This window comes from Leuciscus leuciscus (assembly GCF_965113295.1).
Source record: "Leuciscus leuciscus genome assembly, chromosome: 9".
Lineage (NCBI taxonomy): Eukaryota > Metazoa > Chordata > Actinopteri > Cypriniformes > Leuciscidae > Leuciscus > Leuciscus leuciscus.
Window position 1 is genome coordinate 18,243,965 of NC_138733.1, and position 18,076 is coordinate 18,262,040.

General features: G+C 38.6%; 1 protein-coding gene across 1 annotated transcript in view; it reads left to right on the forward strand.

Moving 5' to 3' along the window:
- The window catches only part of supt5h (SPT5 homolog, DSIF elongation factor subunit), a 23,507-nt gene continuing 5,431 nt past the window's right edge, over positions 1-18,076 (forward strand). The window contains exons 1-27 of the mRNA XM_082179066.1: positions 1-127; positions 592-724; positions 3,413-3,557; positions 3,674-3,739; positions 4,716-4,727; positions 7,730-7,799; positions 7,885-7,953; positions 8,113-8,178; positions 8,281-8,311; positions 8,393-8,461; positions 8,700-8,951; positions 9,110-9,199; positions 9,555-9,625; positions 9,695-9,800; positions 9,893-9,986; positions 11,326-11,462; positions 12,096-12,251; positions 12,362-12,508; positions 13,708-13,854; positions 13,943-14,068; positions 14,154-14,238; positions 14,435-14,548; positions 14,691-14,793; positions 15,752-15,879; positions 15,962-16,067; positions 16,151-16,309; positions 16,387-16,555. Of these exons, the coding sequence (XP_082035192.1) occupies positions 635-724; positions 3,413-3,557; positions 3,674-3,739; positions 4,716-4,727; positions 7,730-7,799; positions 7,885-7,953; positions 8,113-8,178; positions 8,281-8,311; positions 8,393-8,461; positions 8,700-8,951; positions 9,110-9,199; positions 9,555-9,625; positions 9,695-9,800; positions 9,893-9,986; positions 11,326-11,462; positions 12,096-12,251; positions 12,362-12,508; positions 13,708-13,854; positions 13,943-14,068; positions 14,154-14,238; positions 14,435-14,548; positions 14,691-14,793; positions 15,752-15,879; positions 15,962-16,067; positions 16,151-16,309; positions 16,387-16,555 (2,808 nt within the window). The 5' untranslated portion in view covers positions 1-127; positions 592-634. The remainder of the gene's footprint in view (positions 128-591; positions 725-3,412; positions 3,558-3,673; positions 3,740-4,715; positions 4,728-7,729; positions 7,800-7,884; positions 7,954-8,112; positions 8,179-8,280; positions 8,312-8,392; positions 8,462-8,699; positions 8,952-9,109; positions 9,200-9,554; positions 9,626-9,694; positions 9,801-9,892; positions 9,987-11,325; positions 11,463-12,095; positions 12,252-12,361; positions 12,509-13,707; positions 13,855-13,942; positions 14,069-14,153; positions 14,239-14,434; positions 14,549-14,690; positions 14,794-15,751; positions 15,880-15,961; positions 16,068-16,150; positions 16,310-16,386; positions 16,556-18,076) is intronic.

An 18,076-nucleotide genomic window follows, 5' to 3' on the forward strand; every position in this document is an offset into this window, starting at 1 on the left:
TTTCCTCCCAAGCACGAGAGGGCGCCGTGCAGCTCTCGCTCTGCGTCTTGCTTGCGGAAGTTTAAGGAAAGAAAACAACATTGGCCCTCGCTACCTGATAGAAGCAAAACCAGACAGCTGTTTAAGGGTAAGAAGACTTTTTACTCGTTTTTAATAATATGTTTAGCGGTATATGGGGTTTGTGATGAATTAAGACATGACTGTCGCAATTAAACGACGGAGTTTTATTTGTAAAATAAGGTGTAGGTTATCCAGCTCATGTGCTAATACCTTATCGGCTGGATTTAGCAGCATTAGCTAGAGCACATCACATCACAGTAAACAAATAAAATGCAAGAAAACCGGACCAAGTTAGATAGACTATTAATGTGTATCTGTAGTTTTAAACATGCAAGTCGTGTTATGCATGCTAGTAAAGAGCTAACATACTGTGTTTAATCAAATCGCAGCGTAAACGTCATGACTCGCATCATTCGCTTTGTGCACACTCTTCTAGCATGTATAGTGTGATGTCCATGATCGAATCTTCCATCTATTTGTCTTTGTTATTTATTAATCGCATTTTACGTGTAATTTATGTGGTTTATCCAGTAGTATTCCCGTCTGGATAACACGGAAAGAAGAAAACAAAGAGATGTCCGACAGCGAAGACAGTGATTTCTCCGATAATCAGAGTGCTGGGAGCAGCGAGGCTGAGGAGGCTGAGGAAGTGGAAGAGAATGAGGTGAGACAAACAGCTCCTCCTTCAATGTGTTTATCATAAAACAGCTGGAAGTTAATGTACCTTTGTATGGTAGCCAGAACCGTGCTTTACCACTGATCTTCAAAAAATCTATATATAAATAAATACAAATGCACACATACTTATATAAGCTGAGGGATGGCAGACTCTGATGACATCCTCTAATCTTACTCCCTCGATGTGACAGTGACAGTCCCACTTTCAAGTAGGCTACTTAAGTAAACACAACTCCAGCACTTCAAAGCTCAAAAGTCTGAATATTATCCAATTTTAATGTTATTTTTAATGTGAAATTTTTTCAATTTTTCAAAGCGTGTCCTCATTTTGTAAAAACTCTCACTTTCACCATGCAGGAAAACACTTGATGGAACATTTTTAAAAATCTAAAATTTTTTAATTACCACTATGGCCAGCAGAATAGTGACCAGCAATCACTTGTATAAAATAAAAAAAATCTATGTTTGTCCTTGAAGTATGTAGGAAAAGTCTCATGAAAAACCAAAACTTTTGTCCAAATTGTGAATGAAATTAGAGAGTGAATAAAGAGCGCTTCCTTTATAATCACTGAAGTTGTCAGTCAGTTCAGCGCAAACTCATTGAGTGTGAGAACTCCCGTTTTAATCAATGAATCTGTCAAATCTGCGCAATGAATCTTTTATTTAAGTTGTCGCTGTGTCTCCGCTTTGTTATTATGGGATTTGTGCATGTGCAGAACTTGCTGCACATGCACTCATGTTATATATTATTGCTATATATAAACTCATTCAGGGTTTTGAGAGATATTGAGCAGATTCTCACTACTGGTAACTTAAACACCTCTGGTTGGACATTATTTTTTAAACAAAAATTTCTGTGATTGACTTGCTACAATACTCAACTCTGCACAATCATGTTGTAAATGGACACTTTGGCAGTGCCGTTGAACTCGTGTGACATGAATATAACAACCAGATCGCTTTAATTTACTTACTTTTCTGTTTTATTTAACAATACAAATTATGTAAGACATGCATAGCAAGTTAACTCTGTTAATCCTGCAATAAAAATGTATTACTTGCATTGACCTGATCAGCCAGCGAAGGTATGGTAGCCGCCATACCCTGCCATACCCAATTGACTCCCCTGGTATGTACAGTGGGGAGAACAAGTATTTGATACACTGCCGATTTTGCAGGTTTTCCCACTTACAAAACATGTAGAAGTCTGTAATTTGTATCATAGGTACTCTTCAACTGTGAGTGACGGAATCTAAAACAAAAATCCAGAAAATCACATTGTATGATTTTTAAGTAAATAATTTGCATTTTATTGCATGACATGAGTATTTGATACATCAGAAAAGCAGAACTTAATATTTGGTACAGAAACCTTTGTTTGCAATTAATACGTTTCCTGTAGTTCTTGACCAGGTTTGCACACACTGCAGCAGGGATTTTGGCCTACTCCTCCATACCTCCATACTCCAATCCTTCAGGTTTCGGGGCTGTCGCTGGGCAATACGGACTTTCAGCTCCCTCCAAAGATTTTCTATTGGGTTCAGGTCTGGAGACTGGCTAGGCCACTCCAGGACCTTGAGATGCTTCTTACGGAGCCACTCCTTAGTTGCCCTAGCTGTGTGTTTCGGGTCGTTGTCTTGCTGGAAGACCCAGCCACGACCAATCTTCAATGCTCTTACTGAGGGAAGGACAGGGCCTCTCTTTGTGCTCTTTGTTGGCCAAGACCTCGCGATACATGGCCCCATCCATCCTCCCCTCAATACGGTGCAGTCGTCCTGTCCCCTTTGCAGAAAAGCATCCCCAAAGAATGATGTTTCCACCTCCATGCTTCACGGTTGGGATGGTGTTCTTGGGGTTGTACTCATCCTTCTTCTTCCTCCAAACACGGCGAGTGGAGTTTAGACCAAAAAGCTCTATTTTTGTCTCATCAGACCACATGACCTTCTCCCATTCCTCCTCTGGATCATCCAGATGGTCATTGGCAAACTTCAGACGGGCCTGGACATGCGCTGGCTTGAGCAGGGGGACCTTGCGTGCGCTGCAGGATTTTAATCCATGACGGCGTAGTGTGTTACTAATGGTTTTCTTTGAGACTGTGGTCCCAGCTCTCTTCAAGTCATTGACCAGGTCCTGCCGTGTAGTTCTGGGCTGATCCCTCACCTTCCTCATGATCATTGATGCCCCACGAGGTGAGATCTTGCATAGTGCCCCAGACAGAGGGAGATTGACCGTCATCTTGAACTTCTTCCATTTTCTAATAATTGCGCCGGCAGTTGTTGTCTTCTCACCAAGCTGCTTGCCTATTGTCCTGTAGCCCATCCCAGCCTTGTGCAGGTCTACAATTTTATCTCTGATGTCCTTACACAGCTCTCTGGTCTTGGCCATTGTGGAGAGGTTGGAGTCTGTTTGATTGAGTGTGTGGACAGGTGTCTTTTATACAGGTAATGAGTGGAGAACAGGAGGGCTTCTTAAAGAAACACTAACAGGTCTGTGAGAGCCGGAATTCTTACTGGTTGGTAGGTGATCAAATACTTGTCATGCAATAAAATGCAAATTAATTATTTAAAAATCATACAATGTGATTTTCTGGATTTTTGTTGTGAGTACAGATCTAGATTTGCCTGTACCATAGTCAAAAGCACATCCCTCACATCACAATCTCCCTCACAATCAGGGCAGTATAACTGGCAGTGACAAGGCTGCTGAGGAGGAGGGAGAAGATTTGGAGGATGAGGAGGAATATGATGAAGAGGAAGAAGAGGATGAGGACCGGCCCAGGAAAAAACCTCGGCATGGTGGCTTCATCTTGGACGAAGCAGGTTCGAAAACCCCCTCACCAACATATATTTCTTATATTAAATTAATTTATAACATATTTGGCCTTTTTTGCATACCTGAAAAGTATATGTATAAAGATGTATCTTTGTTTGACTAGATGTTGATGATGAGTATGATGATGAAGATCCATGGGAGGATGGTGCTGAAGACATTTTAGAAAAAGGTGTGACATTTTTAATTATTTCTGCATGTTTTGCTGAAATTACTGAATTAGTTATATACATTTACTGCTTATTTTATAGTTGATGTAATGATGTTTCCCGTATATATGCCTAATATAAACTTGCAGGTGGAGATAAAATCTCTGTTGATATTGTGTTGCCAATATGTGCTGTATGCTTTATATTATATCCATAGCTTAAAAAAATAAGAAATGGAGGCATTTTAAGTGAAATAACAACAGGCTGTACATTAAATGTTGTATAAACTGATGCCGGTAATTTGAATGTATTTCTTGCTCTCATTGATTCTTTATTTCTTGTGCATGCCTCCTTCAGTTAACGGTAAACCAACTCCAGATTTCTCTGTTTTTTCTGTCTAATTGAATGATTAATTTCAAATCATTTTCACATTCGGTAAAATCCATTCCCATAATCTGCACCCCTCTAACATCTGTTTGTGACGTCTAAAGCTGTTTGGCAAATGTTAAATTTGTTTACATTTCTAAACAAGGAGCATGGATGGCAAATACATTTTTTGCTTTACATATTTTTGCATCATCAACATATTCAGTAAGGGTAAAGTTAATAAAATACACCATTCATTATAAAATACACCATTCATTAAACAGGGGACTGTATATTGGGGACTGACTGAGTTCTGAAAGGGAACCATATATGGTCATTTGCCTGAAAATGCTCCTTTGAACAAAAAAGAAAACCCAATACCTTATTTTGATTGTATTCAATTGTGCTTATTGTATTGCATAAGCTAACAGTGACATGACATCATTATCACGTAGTTTCCATCTTTAAAAATATATCACATGTCTATGCCTGCCCATCAGTGGTAATTGCCTTTTTTTTTTTTTTCTGTTTACCTGGTCCTGTTTATGCCCTTGCCTGAAATTGCTGTGTACACATGACTTTGTATTATGGTTCATGTTCCTCCCTTCCTCCCTCAACACTGGATTTGATCAGAAGAGGCTGAAGGTATGTGCATAAATCTTCTGGTGTGCATGGATATTCACTTTTATTATGCATCAACCATGTGTTCAATAGCTGTGTTTATATGCACTGCTTTAGGTAAATCTGAATAAGTTTAGTCCATTGCAGATTCTGAATGTACACTACCATTCAAGCCACTGTGGTCAGTAAGGTTTTAGCAATGATTAGGGTTGGGTATCGTTTGAATTTGAACGATTCCGATTCCTTGTTTCGATTCCGGTTCCTAACGATTCTCGATTCCGATTCTTTTAAGAGGCAGGGTCAAAAAAGTTTAGATCAATTTTAATTCTATGAACTTTTTACTTTTTATGAAATTTACTATGAATTTCTCACAGGGCTGTTTTCAACTACAATATAAATGTCAAATCTATTTTAAACAACTTTTTTGACATTTTAAATGAGCTAGCTAACCAACGGTCTTTCTGAAGGAAATAGTCTGACCTTCTCCATCAATTGAAATATAAAAAAAATTGCATCACAATAAGTGTATTGTATTGTATGTGATTGTCACTAACATTTTAGTAACTAAACTGAATTTTATTAGGTTTAGTAACAACATGTTACAATGTTTACATGGTACAATTTCTGGTAAGCTACGCTTTTTTATTATTTCATTTCAATTCAGTTATTGTGATTTGATTTAATATTGACTCATTTGGATAAATATTAGGTACTCAAGATAGGCGTTAATTTTTCTCAAGAAAAAAACAACTCACCTAATGCTGTAAACACACAGAGAGCCCTATCAGCTGGCAGTATTATTTAAGGTTAAAAATAACTAAAATTAAATATAATGTTTTTTTTATTTTTATTATAATAACAACTTTATTTAATGATATAAGTACAAATATAATAAATATGTAATATAGTACACATATTTAGCAAAATACTCTCTGTAGCTCTTTTTTTCTTGCCAACTATGTGCTATAGCCTATATGTTCATTCAATTTCTTTCCTGAGGTAAATATGACATAATTGTTCTCCAGCTATGTTATTGACCTCTTCACGCTGATAAAAAACACTCATTGATCGATATTATGTATGAGGAATATACAGTTAGGTAAGTTGTAGTCTACTGTATCTTTCAACAGTGTTCGTGTTTATTTACTATTAGCTAGTCGAGATGATCGGTTCACGTGCGCTAGGGATCTGTCGCGTCACAGTTACAAGCGCCAAAACGGTATTTATTGTTTGAATTTCGTAATAAAATTGACAGAATCTGAGAGCTGAGATTTTTTTGTATATCATAAAGTAACTGCTCTGTCTAGTCTGTCGGTCTCCGTGTCCTCTTTGCTTCACGATTTTATTGTGCGTGAGAAAATGGATGTGTGGTGTGAGAAGTGTCAATTGCGTGTGTCTCACGGTAAATGCGTGAGAGTTGGCAGGTCGTAAATGTGTTTTCATGAATATATATTTTTTTACGTTCGCCGGCATCGCGCGCAGTTTTCAAACGGACGAGCAGAGGACGAGAGAATATGGTTGCAACTTGCAAGATACCGAAGAATAAGAAAACATCATATGTACGTTTTTAAGGTTTAACGTCAGGGTTGTTTGCTCTGAATACATTTTATGAGACGCTGTGTGAGTTAATAAGGCAACTCACACAGCGTCTCATAAAATGTGTCGGTTCGCAGTTTAGCATAACAATCAATATACGCTTACACCTGTGCTAGTACACGCATTTACCATGCCGTGTGTACGTTACAAATGTTTAACTAAAGTGTCAGCGAGTTAACATTTGGCAGTTTGAAATCGATTATGTAGTTACTTCAGTTCAGAATAGGGCTAGAAATGACTTAGACAGCGGTTTCTTCTTCCGGTCGGCGGACTGTGAATCGAAACTAGGAATCGAAATTTAAACTTTTGAACGATTCCGGGAAAATCGCAAAGCTAGTCCCGGTTCCAGTCGATACTCGATACCCAAGCCTAGCAATGATGCATTACATTGATTTAAAAGTGATAGTAAATGCATTTATATTACAAAGATTTATATTTCAAATAAATGCTGTTCTTTTGAACTTTCTATTAATCAAAGAATCATTCAAATAGGCATCACAGTTTCCATGAAAATAAGCAGCACGACTATTTAATGAGATAAGAAACGTTTCTTGAGCAGCAAATCAGCATATTAGAATGATTTCTGAAGGATCATGTGACACTGAAGTCATTCTGAAAATTCAGCATCACAGAAATAAAATTTTCAAATGCGTTCAAATAAAAAAGGAGATTTTAAATTGTAATAATATTTCACCATATATTACTGTTTTTACTTTATTTTGATCTACTAAATGCAACCTTGGTGAGCATAAGAGACTTCTTTCAAAAACATTAAATAATCTCACGACCCCAAACTTTTGAATGGTAGTGTACTTTTTATGACATTTTCTTGCAAACAATATGTTAAAAAAATCTTCAAAAAATCTTCTGTTAAAGGGCTAGTTCACCCAAAAATGAAAATTCTGTCCTCATTTACTCACCCTCAAGTTGTTCCAAACCTGCATGAATTTCTTTCTTCTTTTGAACACAAAAGAAGAGATTTTGAAGAATGTCTGTAACCAAACAGATGACGGGCCCCATTGACTTCCATAGTCATTTAATATTTACATACTACGGAAGTCAATGGGGCTCATCGACTATTTGGTTACCCATATTCTTCAAAATATCATCTTTTGTGTTCAGCTGAAGAAAGAAATGGAACAACTTGAGGGTGAGTAAATGATGACAGAATTGTTTTGGGGTGAAGTAGTCATTTTTGGGTGAACTATCCCTTTAAGTTCTGCACCACCTCTTTCAATGTGTTAGAAAATTTACTTGGATCGAGATTAATCGGTGTATTCCGCTTGAGGCACTAGTAGTTAAATTATTAATGGATTATTACACTGCATATAAACACAGCTACTGCAGTTTTTGAAAAAAAAAAAAAAATCTTGCCACGATATTTTTTTTATTTTTGTCATTTAGTTGCTTATTCTGTTTTCATCCGTTAGTGTCCAACATTGACCAAACAGTCTTAGATGAGGATCACTCTGGTTCAAGGAGGTTGCAGAATCTCTGGAGGTGTGACAATTGCACTAAACACACTTTTGCATGGCTGAATCTGAAGAATGGAGGTCATTTTAAATAACTGGCTGTTCCTCTATAGGGATTCCCGTGAGGAAGCTCTGGGGGAGTATTACATGAGGAAATATGCCAAGTCCTCAGGAGGCGAACAGTAAGTCATCAAGAGTTCATCCGTACTCAGTGCATTGTACTTTAATGAAACGCGTGACTGACTTCAGCAGTTGCCAGTTTGGCAATTAAAGGAATGTTGGTTAACTTAATGAACCTTTTTGCTTTGAGCTAAACATTCTTGTTCTGTTGTTTACTTCAGTTTCTATGGCGGCTCTGAAGATCTTTCTGATGACATCACCCAGCAGCAGTTGCTTCCTGGGGTCAAGTATGAAAAACAAAATCCATTTTTTGATCATTAGATGTGCTGAATTAAATCTATATACATATAAGACCACTGGGCTTGTGTTAAGAGATTGTTCTCTTGCAGGGATCCTAATTTGTGGACCGTTAAGTGTAAGGTTAGTTCTGGACATATCTAACAAATGGCTTATGATGAGGCTGCAGTATGTGCACAGTTTAATTCTTTTGTTTCTCTGTAGATTGGAGAGGAGAGAGCTACTGCCATCGCCTTGATGCGAAAATTCATTGCTTATCAGTGCACCGACACGGTAGGTTTTCCATAGGTGCGAAACTTTATGAACAAACTTAGGTGCATTGTGTAAAACCTTTCCTTGCACCTTGATGTTTTTCTTAAACTAGATTTCTCTGTCAATTTTTTTTTTTTTTTTTTTTTTACATTGTAGGCCAAGAGAGAAGAAAACTGCAATGCAGACAGTACATTTAGCATAACAATGTTTGCTTGAAGGTGTGTCGTACTAAAATGTTGTGCTTTGTTTCTCTGCACAGCCACTTCAAATCAAATCAGTGGTGGCCCCTGAGCATGTCAAAGGTTATATCTATGTGGAGGCGTACAAGCAGACCCACGTCAAGGCTGCCATTGAGGGTGTTGGAAACCTGCGCATGGGCTTTTGGAATCAGCAGATGGTGCCCATTAAAGAGATGACTGATGTGCTGAAAGTGGTTAAGGAAGTGACTAACCTTAAACCCAAATCTTGGGTTCGTCTAAAGAGAGGCCTTTATAAAGATGACATTGCCCAGGTGGGTACACCATAACACTTGGCTATATGGTCATTAAGAAACAACTACGGTGTTTTTTTTTTTTTGTTGGTTCAGTTGAATTTAATTTTTAGGTTTTCACTACAGCTCTGTGCCAGGAGAACGTTTTATGTATGTATCTAATAATTTGCCTTTGTCAGGTGGACTACGTTGAACCGAGCCAGAATACGATCTCACTGAAAATGATTCCTCGTATTGATTTGGATCGCATCAAAGCGAGGATGAGTATGGTGGGTTATGTCATCACAGTGTATTTATACTACTATAAATATGTATTAATGTTTTCAACACTAAAGTGCATGTTTCTTGAGCACCAAATCAGCATATTAGAATGATTTCTGAATTATCATGTGACACTGGAGTAATGGCTGCTGAAAATTCAGCTTTGCCATTACAGGAATAAATTACATTTTAAAATATATTATAATAGAATTATAATATTTTATAATATTACTGTTTTTACTGTACTTTGATCAAATAAATGCAGCTTTGGTGAACATGAGACATTCAAAAATGTTTTAAAGGTAGTGTATATCCACTGTGACATTTTAGTGACCTGATCTGACATTATTGTTCATTTCACAGAAAGACTGGTTTGCAAAGAGAAAGAAGTTTAAGAGGCCACCTCAGAGGCTATTTGATGCTGAAAAGATCAGGTAAGTCTCTCATAATCACAACCCACTGAAACTTGTCAGCCACACTGACACATGTGCTCTGCTCCACAGGTCTCTTGGCGGTGAGGTCAGTCATGACGGTGACTTCATGATATTTGAAGCCAATCGCTACAGCCGCAAAGGCTTCCTGTTCAAAAGCTTTGCCATGTCAGCTGTGGTAAGAGCTTTCACGCTCATTCTAGTTCTGGATGTCTTGTCTAATCGCTCCTTATTGGTACACTGGTTCAACCTATGTCTCTTCTTGCACAGATCACAGATGGGGTCAAACCCACTCTGTCAGAGCTGGAGAAGTTTGAGGACCAGCCAGAGGGTATTGACCTTGAAGTAGTCACAGAAACAACAGGTAGACAACCCGACAACTGTAGATCTCTGCAACAGTGCAATAAAAAAATTATTGCATGGAAAATGCGCATATACTGTGTTTATATATGTGTGTGTGTAAAAAATTATATATTTGAGATGCACCGATTAAATTTATCTGCCGATTACTCAGAATGATATCGGCCGATGCTAGTACCGAAAAAGATGTCTCCCAAATAATGCTGCAAACTATACAGAGAACCCTCTCATTTGGTACACTATAATATAGGTTACATTTAACAACAGAGGTATTATATTAAAATGCTATTTATTTTCAGATATAATAATTACACTCAAATAAAAACTGAAATGTTTGTATACAACTCAGTTGCTCCTATAAGGTAGTTTTCATAAGCACTTGTCTTCATTGCAAATTTATTCAAACATATATAATTAACAGTAAATAAGCTCCTTTTGAGTGTTTTTTTTAAAAAGAGGATTAAAAAAAGAGGTAAATGCAACATTAAGGGACATTGTTCACAAGCTGTTTTATTGACATCTTTCCACCATTGAAACACTGATTAAGAGATTACATGAGACATGATACAGATTTTGTTAAGTTGTACTGTATCTTTCAACATACCTTCTGATATTCATGCATATTTTTCTAGATATAATTTGTATTAAAGTGGAAGAAAAGACTGGCGCTCCATGCTGAGCGTCAAAACGCCATTTATTATTTGAATTTTATGATAAAATGGATAGAATTTGAAAGATGATTTTTATTTTAAGTAACAAAGCACAGGACTATTTGCGATTTATTGGATGAGTGGCGCGCTACAAATTATGTTTAGTATAGGAAAAAAATTACAGTCCTGGCAACCCTGGCTTGAACTACGGGGGACTGTTTTTAGCTGTTAATGCGTTATTGTCACATTAACTTGCCCTAAATTCAACACAAGAGATTTTTCTTCACACACAGTGTGAGTTGCAATCAGACACATTTTTTTCCGCACCCCTTTGATTGACCGGATATAATCGGCCCTGATTATAGGCTGTTTTTAAACAATCGGCTGATGGCTGATAGAGAAATTAATAGCTTTTATTGGCCGATGCATTGGTGCATATCTTATATGTGTGTGTGTGTATACACACAGTATGTGTATATGAATGTATTTACATACATATGTATGTGTGTGTATGCATGTTTGTATGTGTGTGCATATTTCATCATGTTTATACGTTTAAAAAATACATTCATACTTTGATTGCTGTAAATTATTGACAATGATACTTTTTGTCGTACCGATATACTGAGCTTGTACATTTGTTCATAAATATTTGCAAAGTGAATCACAAAGATTTGTTTGTTTTGTTTACAGGTAAGGAGCGAGAGCACAATCTTCAGGCAGGAGACAATGTGGAGGTGTGTGAGGGAGAGTTGATCAACCTTCAGGGCAAAATCCTGAGTGTGGATGGCAACAAGATCACCATCATGCCCAAGCATGAAGACCTCAAGGTGAGCAAATCAACTCAAAGCATTGTATTTTGGCAATTTAAGCGTGCAATTTCAGTGTCTTTAGAGTCATTAAAAAACGGAGTTGCGAAAGCTTTAGACTACATTGTGAGAGTTCAATTTTCCTGAAAATCCCTTTCTGCAATGCCTAGAGGTGTTTTGACTGAGCACGTTCAGTGGCAGGGTGATTACACCTAAATGTAAAACTGAACCACATAAGTCGTTCATGCCTGCTGCTGTCGGGCTCTTTAATGTGCAATAATTAATAACTGAGTCTGATTTATATTTATTTATTTATTCTTATATTTTTTGCCTATGTCCTTAATATTATTACAATAGGTGATGTATGCTTTAGTTAATTTTGTTTGTGTATTTGTTTTTAATATTATTATTATTATTATTATTATTATTATAGGATATAGCATGTTTTTTAGTTAATATATAGAGTATAGAATGCTTTAGTGAAAGTTAATGTAGTAAGGTAGATAGATTGATTGATTGTCTGTGTGTGCGGATTGAATGTGGTTGCTGCTATTGTTACAGATCTAATTTCCCGAGAAGGATTAATAAAGTATCCATCCATCCATCCATCTATCCATCCGCCTGCTTCACTTTCTTGTCTTTGTTTTTATTTAGGACCCTCTTGAGTTTCCAGCTCATGAGTTGAGGAAGTACTTCCGTATGGGTGACCATGTGAAGGTTATCGCAGGGCGTTTTGAAGGTGACACGGGCCTCATAGTCCGTGTGGAGGAGAACTTTGTCATTCTGTTCTCGGACCTCACCATGCATGAGGTAGGTTTCACTAGTAAGCTATGGAATACCCCATTCAGAAAAACACACAATATACAGTTGTCAATGTTGTGTGTTCTTTGTCTGATGTGATGTCTCTCTTTTTGCTCCAGTTGAAGGTCTTGCCCCGGGACTTGCAGCTGTGCTCGGAGACTGCATCAGGTGTGGATGCAGGAGGCCAGCATGAGTGGGGAGAGCTGGTACAGTTAGACCCCCAAACTGTAGGTGTCATTGTCAGGCTGGAGAGAGAGACCTTCCAGGTAAAGTCCAGGAGAAACAGACGAGTTCAATTGTAACGTAAGCAAAAATCCAGTAGGATACTTGCTGGATTTGATTCTTCACAGCAATAGCACACTTTTCACTGTAGTTCCTTTAAGGCCAGTCAGTTCACTCTGTGACCATCTTGGCAATGTTGCTAAGCGGCCGCATTGTAGTTTAATGCTGGGTACACACCAAAAGATTTTTTTTACATCTTATAAGATTTTCTAAATGTGATAGACCACAAACATGAGGACCAAAAATCCTAGATTTAACCGTTTTGCTCCTATAGTGTGTGGTGTGCCATGATGTGACAAAGACAGCACACCACACACGAACAGATTTTCAACCAGAGTCTTGACTGTGAACACAGGAAATCTCGCGAGACTTCAGAATAAGCATGGCGGATGATATGCAGGAAGAAATTGCGATGATAGTGTTTGGAATGATTTTTACAGTTTTGTTTTTTTCCATCCCTCCATCTCTGCTGTCCACATCAATTTCACTTTGTGCTGCACCATGACTGCATTTGTTTTGCTTCCGTCTTCCATCATCTCGCTTTCTGATTGGATATTGTTTCGTTTCACATGATAATCTCCGGAGCGTGCGTGCGTTTGTCCTCGGGGTTCCCCCCACACATCAGCAGGATTTCTGATCGTAAATATTCAACATGTTGAATATTTACGATTCGCGATCGGGACGGCTCTGATGTTCTTCCAAGCAGGTTCAGACACTCCTTAACACACCTAAGATAATCTGTAGAACCATCAATATAATCGAGACAAAGCTACGATTGTCGGAAGGGGGGCAATCGGCCCAAAATCAGCCCGATTATCTTTTGGTGTGTACCCAGCGTAAGTATAGCCCCGAAGCTTGTAATTCAATTACATGTCAAGTCAGCATTTACATCTGACAACAGTGATATCAGGGATCAGCATAAGGGTTGAGCTGTTTGGTCATGTTTGTGTGTGCATTGGAAGTAATTCCAATGTTTATCACACTGCTTTCACATACGCCTGCTTTGAGAAAATCATTATTGCTTCTCCACAACCTTATTTACTGTATCCAGCTAAATAACTTTGCCACACTACTGATCAAATGTTTGATTTTTTTTTTTAAATGTTTTTGGCAAAAAGTCTCTTATGCTCATCAAGTCTGCATTTATTTGATCAAATTTTCTTTCACAATGATTTGTTTTTAGGTTCTGAACATGCACGGGAAAGTTTTAACCGTACGACACCAGGCAGTGAACAGACGGAAGGACAACCGCTTTGCTGTCGCTCTCGACTCTGAGCAAAACAACATCCATGTGAAGGATATTGTGAAAGTCATCGATGGACCTCATTCGGTACCTACCAGAGACCTGGGACAAAGGTTTTTGACATTTACTGTGTAACTGAAAGGAAGTTAATATTCTCATTTATGTAATCTGTCAGGGCCGGGAAGGTGAAATTCGACACATCTTCAGAGGCTTTGCTTTTCTTCACTGCAAGAAGCTGGTTGAAAATGGAGGCATGTTTGTCTGTAAGGCACGTCACCTCGTTCTGGCGGGCGGCTCAAAGGTATGTCTGTTCTACACCTGTGGACAAATCTTATGTTTTTCCCAACTTCCCTATACTAAACAGTCCTTGTCCTTTGTTCCCAAAGCCCAGAGATGTGACCAATTTTACAGTGGGGGGCTTTGCTCCTATGAGTCCACGCATAAGCAGTCCAATGCACCCCGGCGGAGGTGGTAAGCGTGTTTATTTAACTAACAGGGTTGTGCCACATAGTGGTTGAAGTTTGAGGTTTTTAATAAAAAGTTTGCATGTTCAAATACTGCAAATGCCAACATCTGGTTGCCTTTTGAGCATTTGAATCTAATTGATAAAAGCTTCTCTTATGTTTTTAACTGGGCATTATCTGTTGTGTTCTGGTCTTCCCTCCAGGTCAGCAGCAGAGAGGTGGAGGAGGAGGTGGTGGTGGCATGGGTCGGGGCCGCGGACGACGAGACAATGATCTGATTGGGCAGACTGTCCGTATATCCCAGGGACCGTACAAAGGTTAAATTATTTGAAACCAACTCTATTTGCTTTGGTTTGGTATTTTGTTATAGAATGCCATGAAATGTATACATGGTAAGTGTGACTTAAGTGCCATATGCCATAGCCACAAGTTTTTCAACACCTTTATTAAATTCCACAGGCTACATTGGAGTTGTGAAGGATGCCACAGAATCAACTGCTAGGGTAGAGCTCCACTCAACTTGCCAGACTATTTCTGTGGACCGCCAGCGTCTTACAACTGTGTATGTTATCAGTTATCTGTCTGCAGTTTTTAACAAAAAACTCTTCTTCTACATTTGTTTATTCCATATTTATGACACAGCTTCAAGCTACCATTAAAAGTGCATTACTCTCAGCTCTGCTTAACACATTTACACCACACTGATCTACCAGGGTGGCAACTGCCACCCTAAGAAAGCATTGCCACCCCAGATTTTTCCCAGTATAAAATATAAATGTAAGCAGTGCATGGACCCTGATGATTGCCGCTTGAAGCTGTATTTTGTATTTAGTTATAGCATAATCTAGTATAGATGATTGAATGCTTATTTTTTGTTTTGGTGTTGGCACCCTTTAAATAATTTTCTTGATACGCCCGTTTCCCACACAGAAAATATAAATAAAATTGGCATGGATCCACAACTCTTTTTTTGACAGTTCTGCCTCATTTCACTGCAGACGGGTTTGTTTATCTGACATGTTTTTTTGGATTTCTTGTCTGCCGGTACACTATTGCAGTGAACAGTGACTGAGAGTTCATGCCTATCTGTAGGAGTTCTCTGAAAGCACAGGGATAAGATAATGCTGGAGCAAATTTAGCATACCTCAGATTCCTGAGTAGATTGTTTATTTTAGTGTGTTGATATCTGTGAATCTACACTACCATTCTCACATTCACCAAGGCTGCATTAACTTGATCAAAAATACAGTAATTTAACAGTAATATTGATAAATATAATTATTTAAACTTTTTTCTATTTTAATACATTTTCATTCATGGCAAAGCTGTAAATTTTGATCAATTATTTAGCAATTTGCTGAATAAAAGTATTAATATTTTCACCCCCAAAAAAACTCTTACTGTCCCTAAACTTTTGAATTGTTGTGTAGGTTTTATATCTTGACTGTCGTGTAAAACAAGTTTCTTCTGTGAACTTTGTTCCCCTGAATATCTCAATCTTTTTGCTCTCTTTGAACCAGGGGCGGTAAAGAAAGACAAGGAAAGTCTTCCACCCATTTACGAACACCAATGTATGGTTCCCAGACGCCCATTTATGGAACTGCCTCACGTACTCCCATGTATGGTAGCCAGACACCCCTCCATGATGGTAAGAAACAATATATTTTTATAGACCTTGATGTTCTGCAACACATTTAGTTTTTTTTTAAAAAGTCTTTCATTGCTCACAGGAAGCCGTACTCCTCACTATGGCTCTCAGACTCCTCTGCATGATGGCAGCAGGACGCCAGGTCAGAGCGGCGCATGGGACCCCAACAATCCAAACACACCATCACGGTAAGAAGCGGAGTGAGACGATCAGTGCAAACAAACAATTTCACATACACCCCAACTTCAACTAATTTTCCCTCTGTTTTCAGGCCCGATGACGAATATGAGTTTGCCTATGACGACGAGCCCTCTCCGTCTCCTCAAGGCTATGGTGGTACGCCCAACCCTCAGACTCCTGGCTACCCAGAAGTGCCCTCTCCACAGGTCAACCCTCAGTATAACCCTCAGACTCCTGGGACTCCTGCCATGTAAGAGTTCATTCAGATGCTCAGATGCTTGTGATCTGGCTCGAACATCTTAAACTGAGTTTGTTTTTGCACTACAGGTACAACACCGACCAGTTCTCCCCGTATGCAGCGCCCTCTCCACAGGGGTCCTACCAGCCCAGCCCCAGCCCTCAGAGTTACCACCAAGTAGCCCCTAGCCCAGTGGGATACCAAAACACGCACTCGCCCGCCAGTTACCACCCCACCCCATCACCAATGGCCTACCAGGTAATGTTTTGGCAGCTAAAAAAGGAAGTAGTTGATTTACACTAAATGCACTGAAATATTTTCAGGGCTCCAGACTGCGACCAAAATGGTCGACATATGCGACCATTTTTTGAGAATGTGCGAGTTAAAATTTGACGTGGTCACGCACTTAACCGGTGTCTGCCTACCTGCACTTTCATTAGAAATGTATCTAATCTGTCACGTATTATCGACTAGGCGAAATCGGCTATTCTCCTGTAGTAGACGGTTACAATAGAACGTCAAGAAGTAGCAGTTAAACTGCAGTTTCACACTGCAAGAGTGAGCAGCTCGTATTTTTTCCGGCATGCATGTTAACCAATGATTGCATTCACACCGGGAGAAGGAGCGTCGCGTGCCGAAGCGCAGTCTATTTTTGCTGCGCTGCTCACACTCAATTAAAGTGAAAGCACACTTTTGATGGGCAAAATAAATATTGTAACGTCTGAAGAACGACAGACAAGGAAAGCTCCGTTCCTGAACTTTTAATCGGATCGCAAGAACAACTGTACACAAAATGCACCAGTCTAACTCACTCGCTCGTTTCTCTTTACCCGGCCTTTTCCGAACCGCGTTAACCCTATAACTGCCAGTGCAAAATAAAATAGCAATTTCACAATTATAAAGAGTCTGTGCGCTACAATATGATTTCCCACAAAAAAAAACTTTTTTAATTTACCCATTTAAACTTGTTTTTAATTCAGTTTGGGTGAAAGTATGGTGTATGGTGTAAAAAACTGAAGTAAACTAGCTAGAAAACATGACATATAAACTTTCTTTTAGTTATTATGTAATACACAGACAGGTAGCCTATATAGGCTCTAGCACTACCCAAATCAAACCCGAGTGTGCTTTTTTTTTTTTTTTTTTTTTTTTCATCCACAGAGTTTGCCGTCTTGTAAACATTGAAGTATGACTGAAACGACATGATCTGAGCAGTTAGCTTGGTTGTGTTTGTTGTTCACCATTTACATGCGAATGTTACACCTCTCCGTGTTAACAAACTTTCAAGACGATCATGTTTATAAAAACAAATATAGTAAAAATGCTCACTAATATATAGCTTTGGAGGCGCCGCTGTGACGTTGTACAAATGCTCCCAGTGTGAGTACTTGTGCGCGTCTGCAGCTTCAGTGACGATGTAGTCGTGAAACGGCTGAAATTTGCGCACGCGCAACAGTACGCCGTTGTATCAGCAACTGCTGCTTAAAGTCCCTATTATCAGTCATGTACACAGGATTTTTTTTTTATGGCTTTCATTTGATAGCACAAGGTCTCATGCCACTGTAAGTCTTTTTACATCAGTGCAAAATTAGGGTATGCAGAGTAAGACAACTGTTTATCGGCATGCACTGATTAATTCTATGTTAATTCTGGTGTGACCAACTGAGAAAGTTAGCCTCAGTTGGAAAAGTTAGTCTGGAGTCCAGATTATTTTATTTTTTTTATTTTTTTTAACCGTATCACTGAAACCAAATTAAAGTTTTAATTTAGCCCAAAACT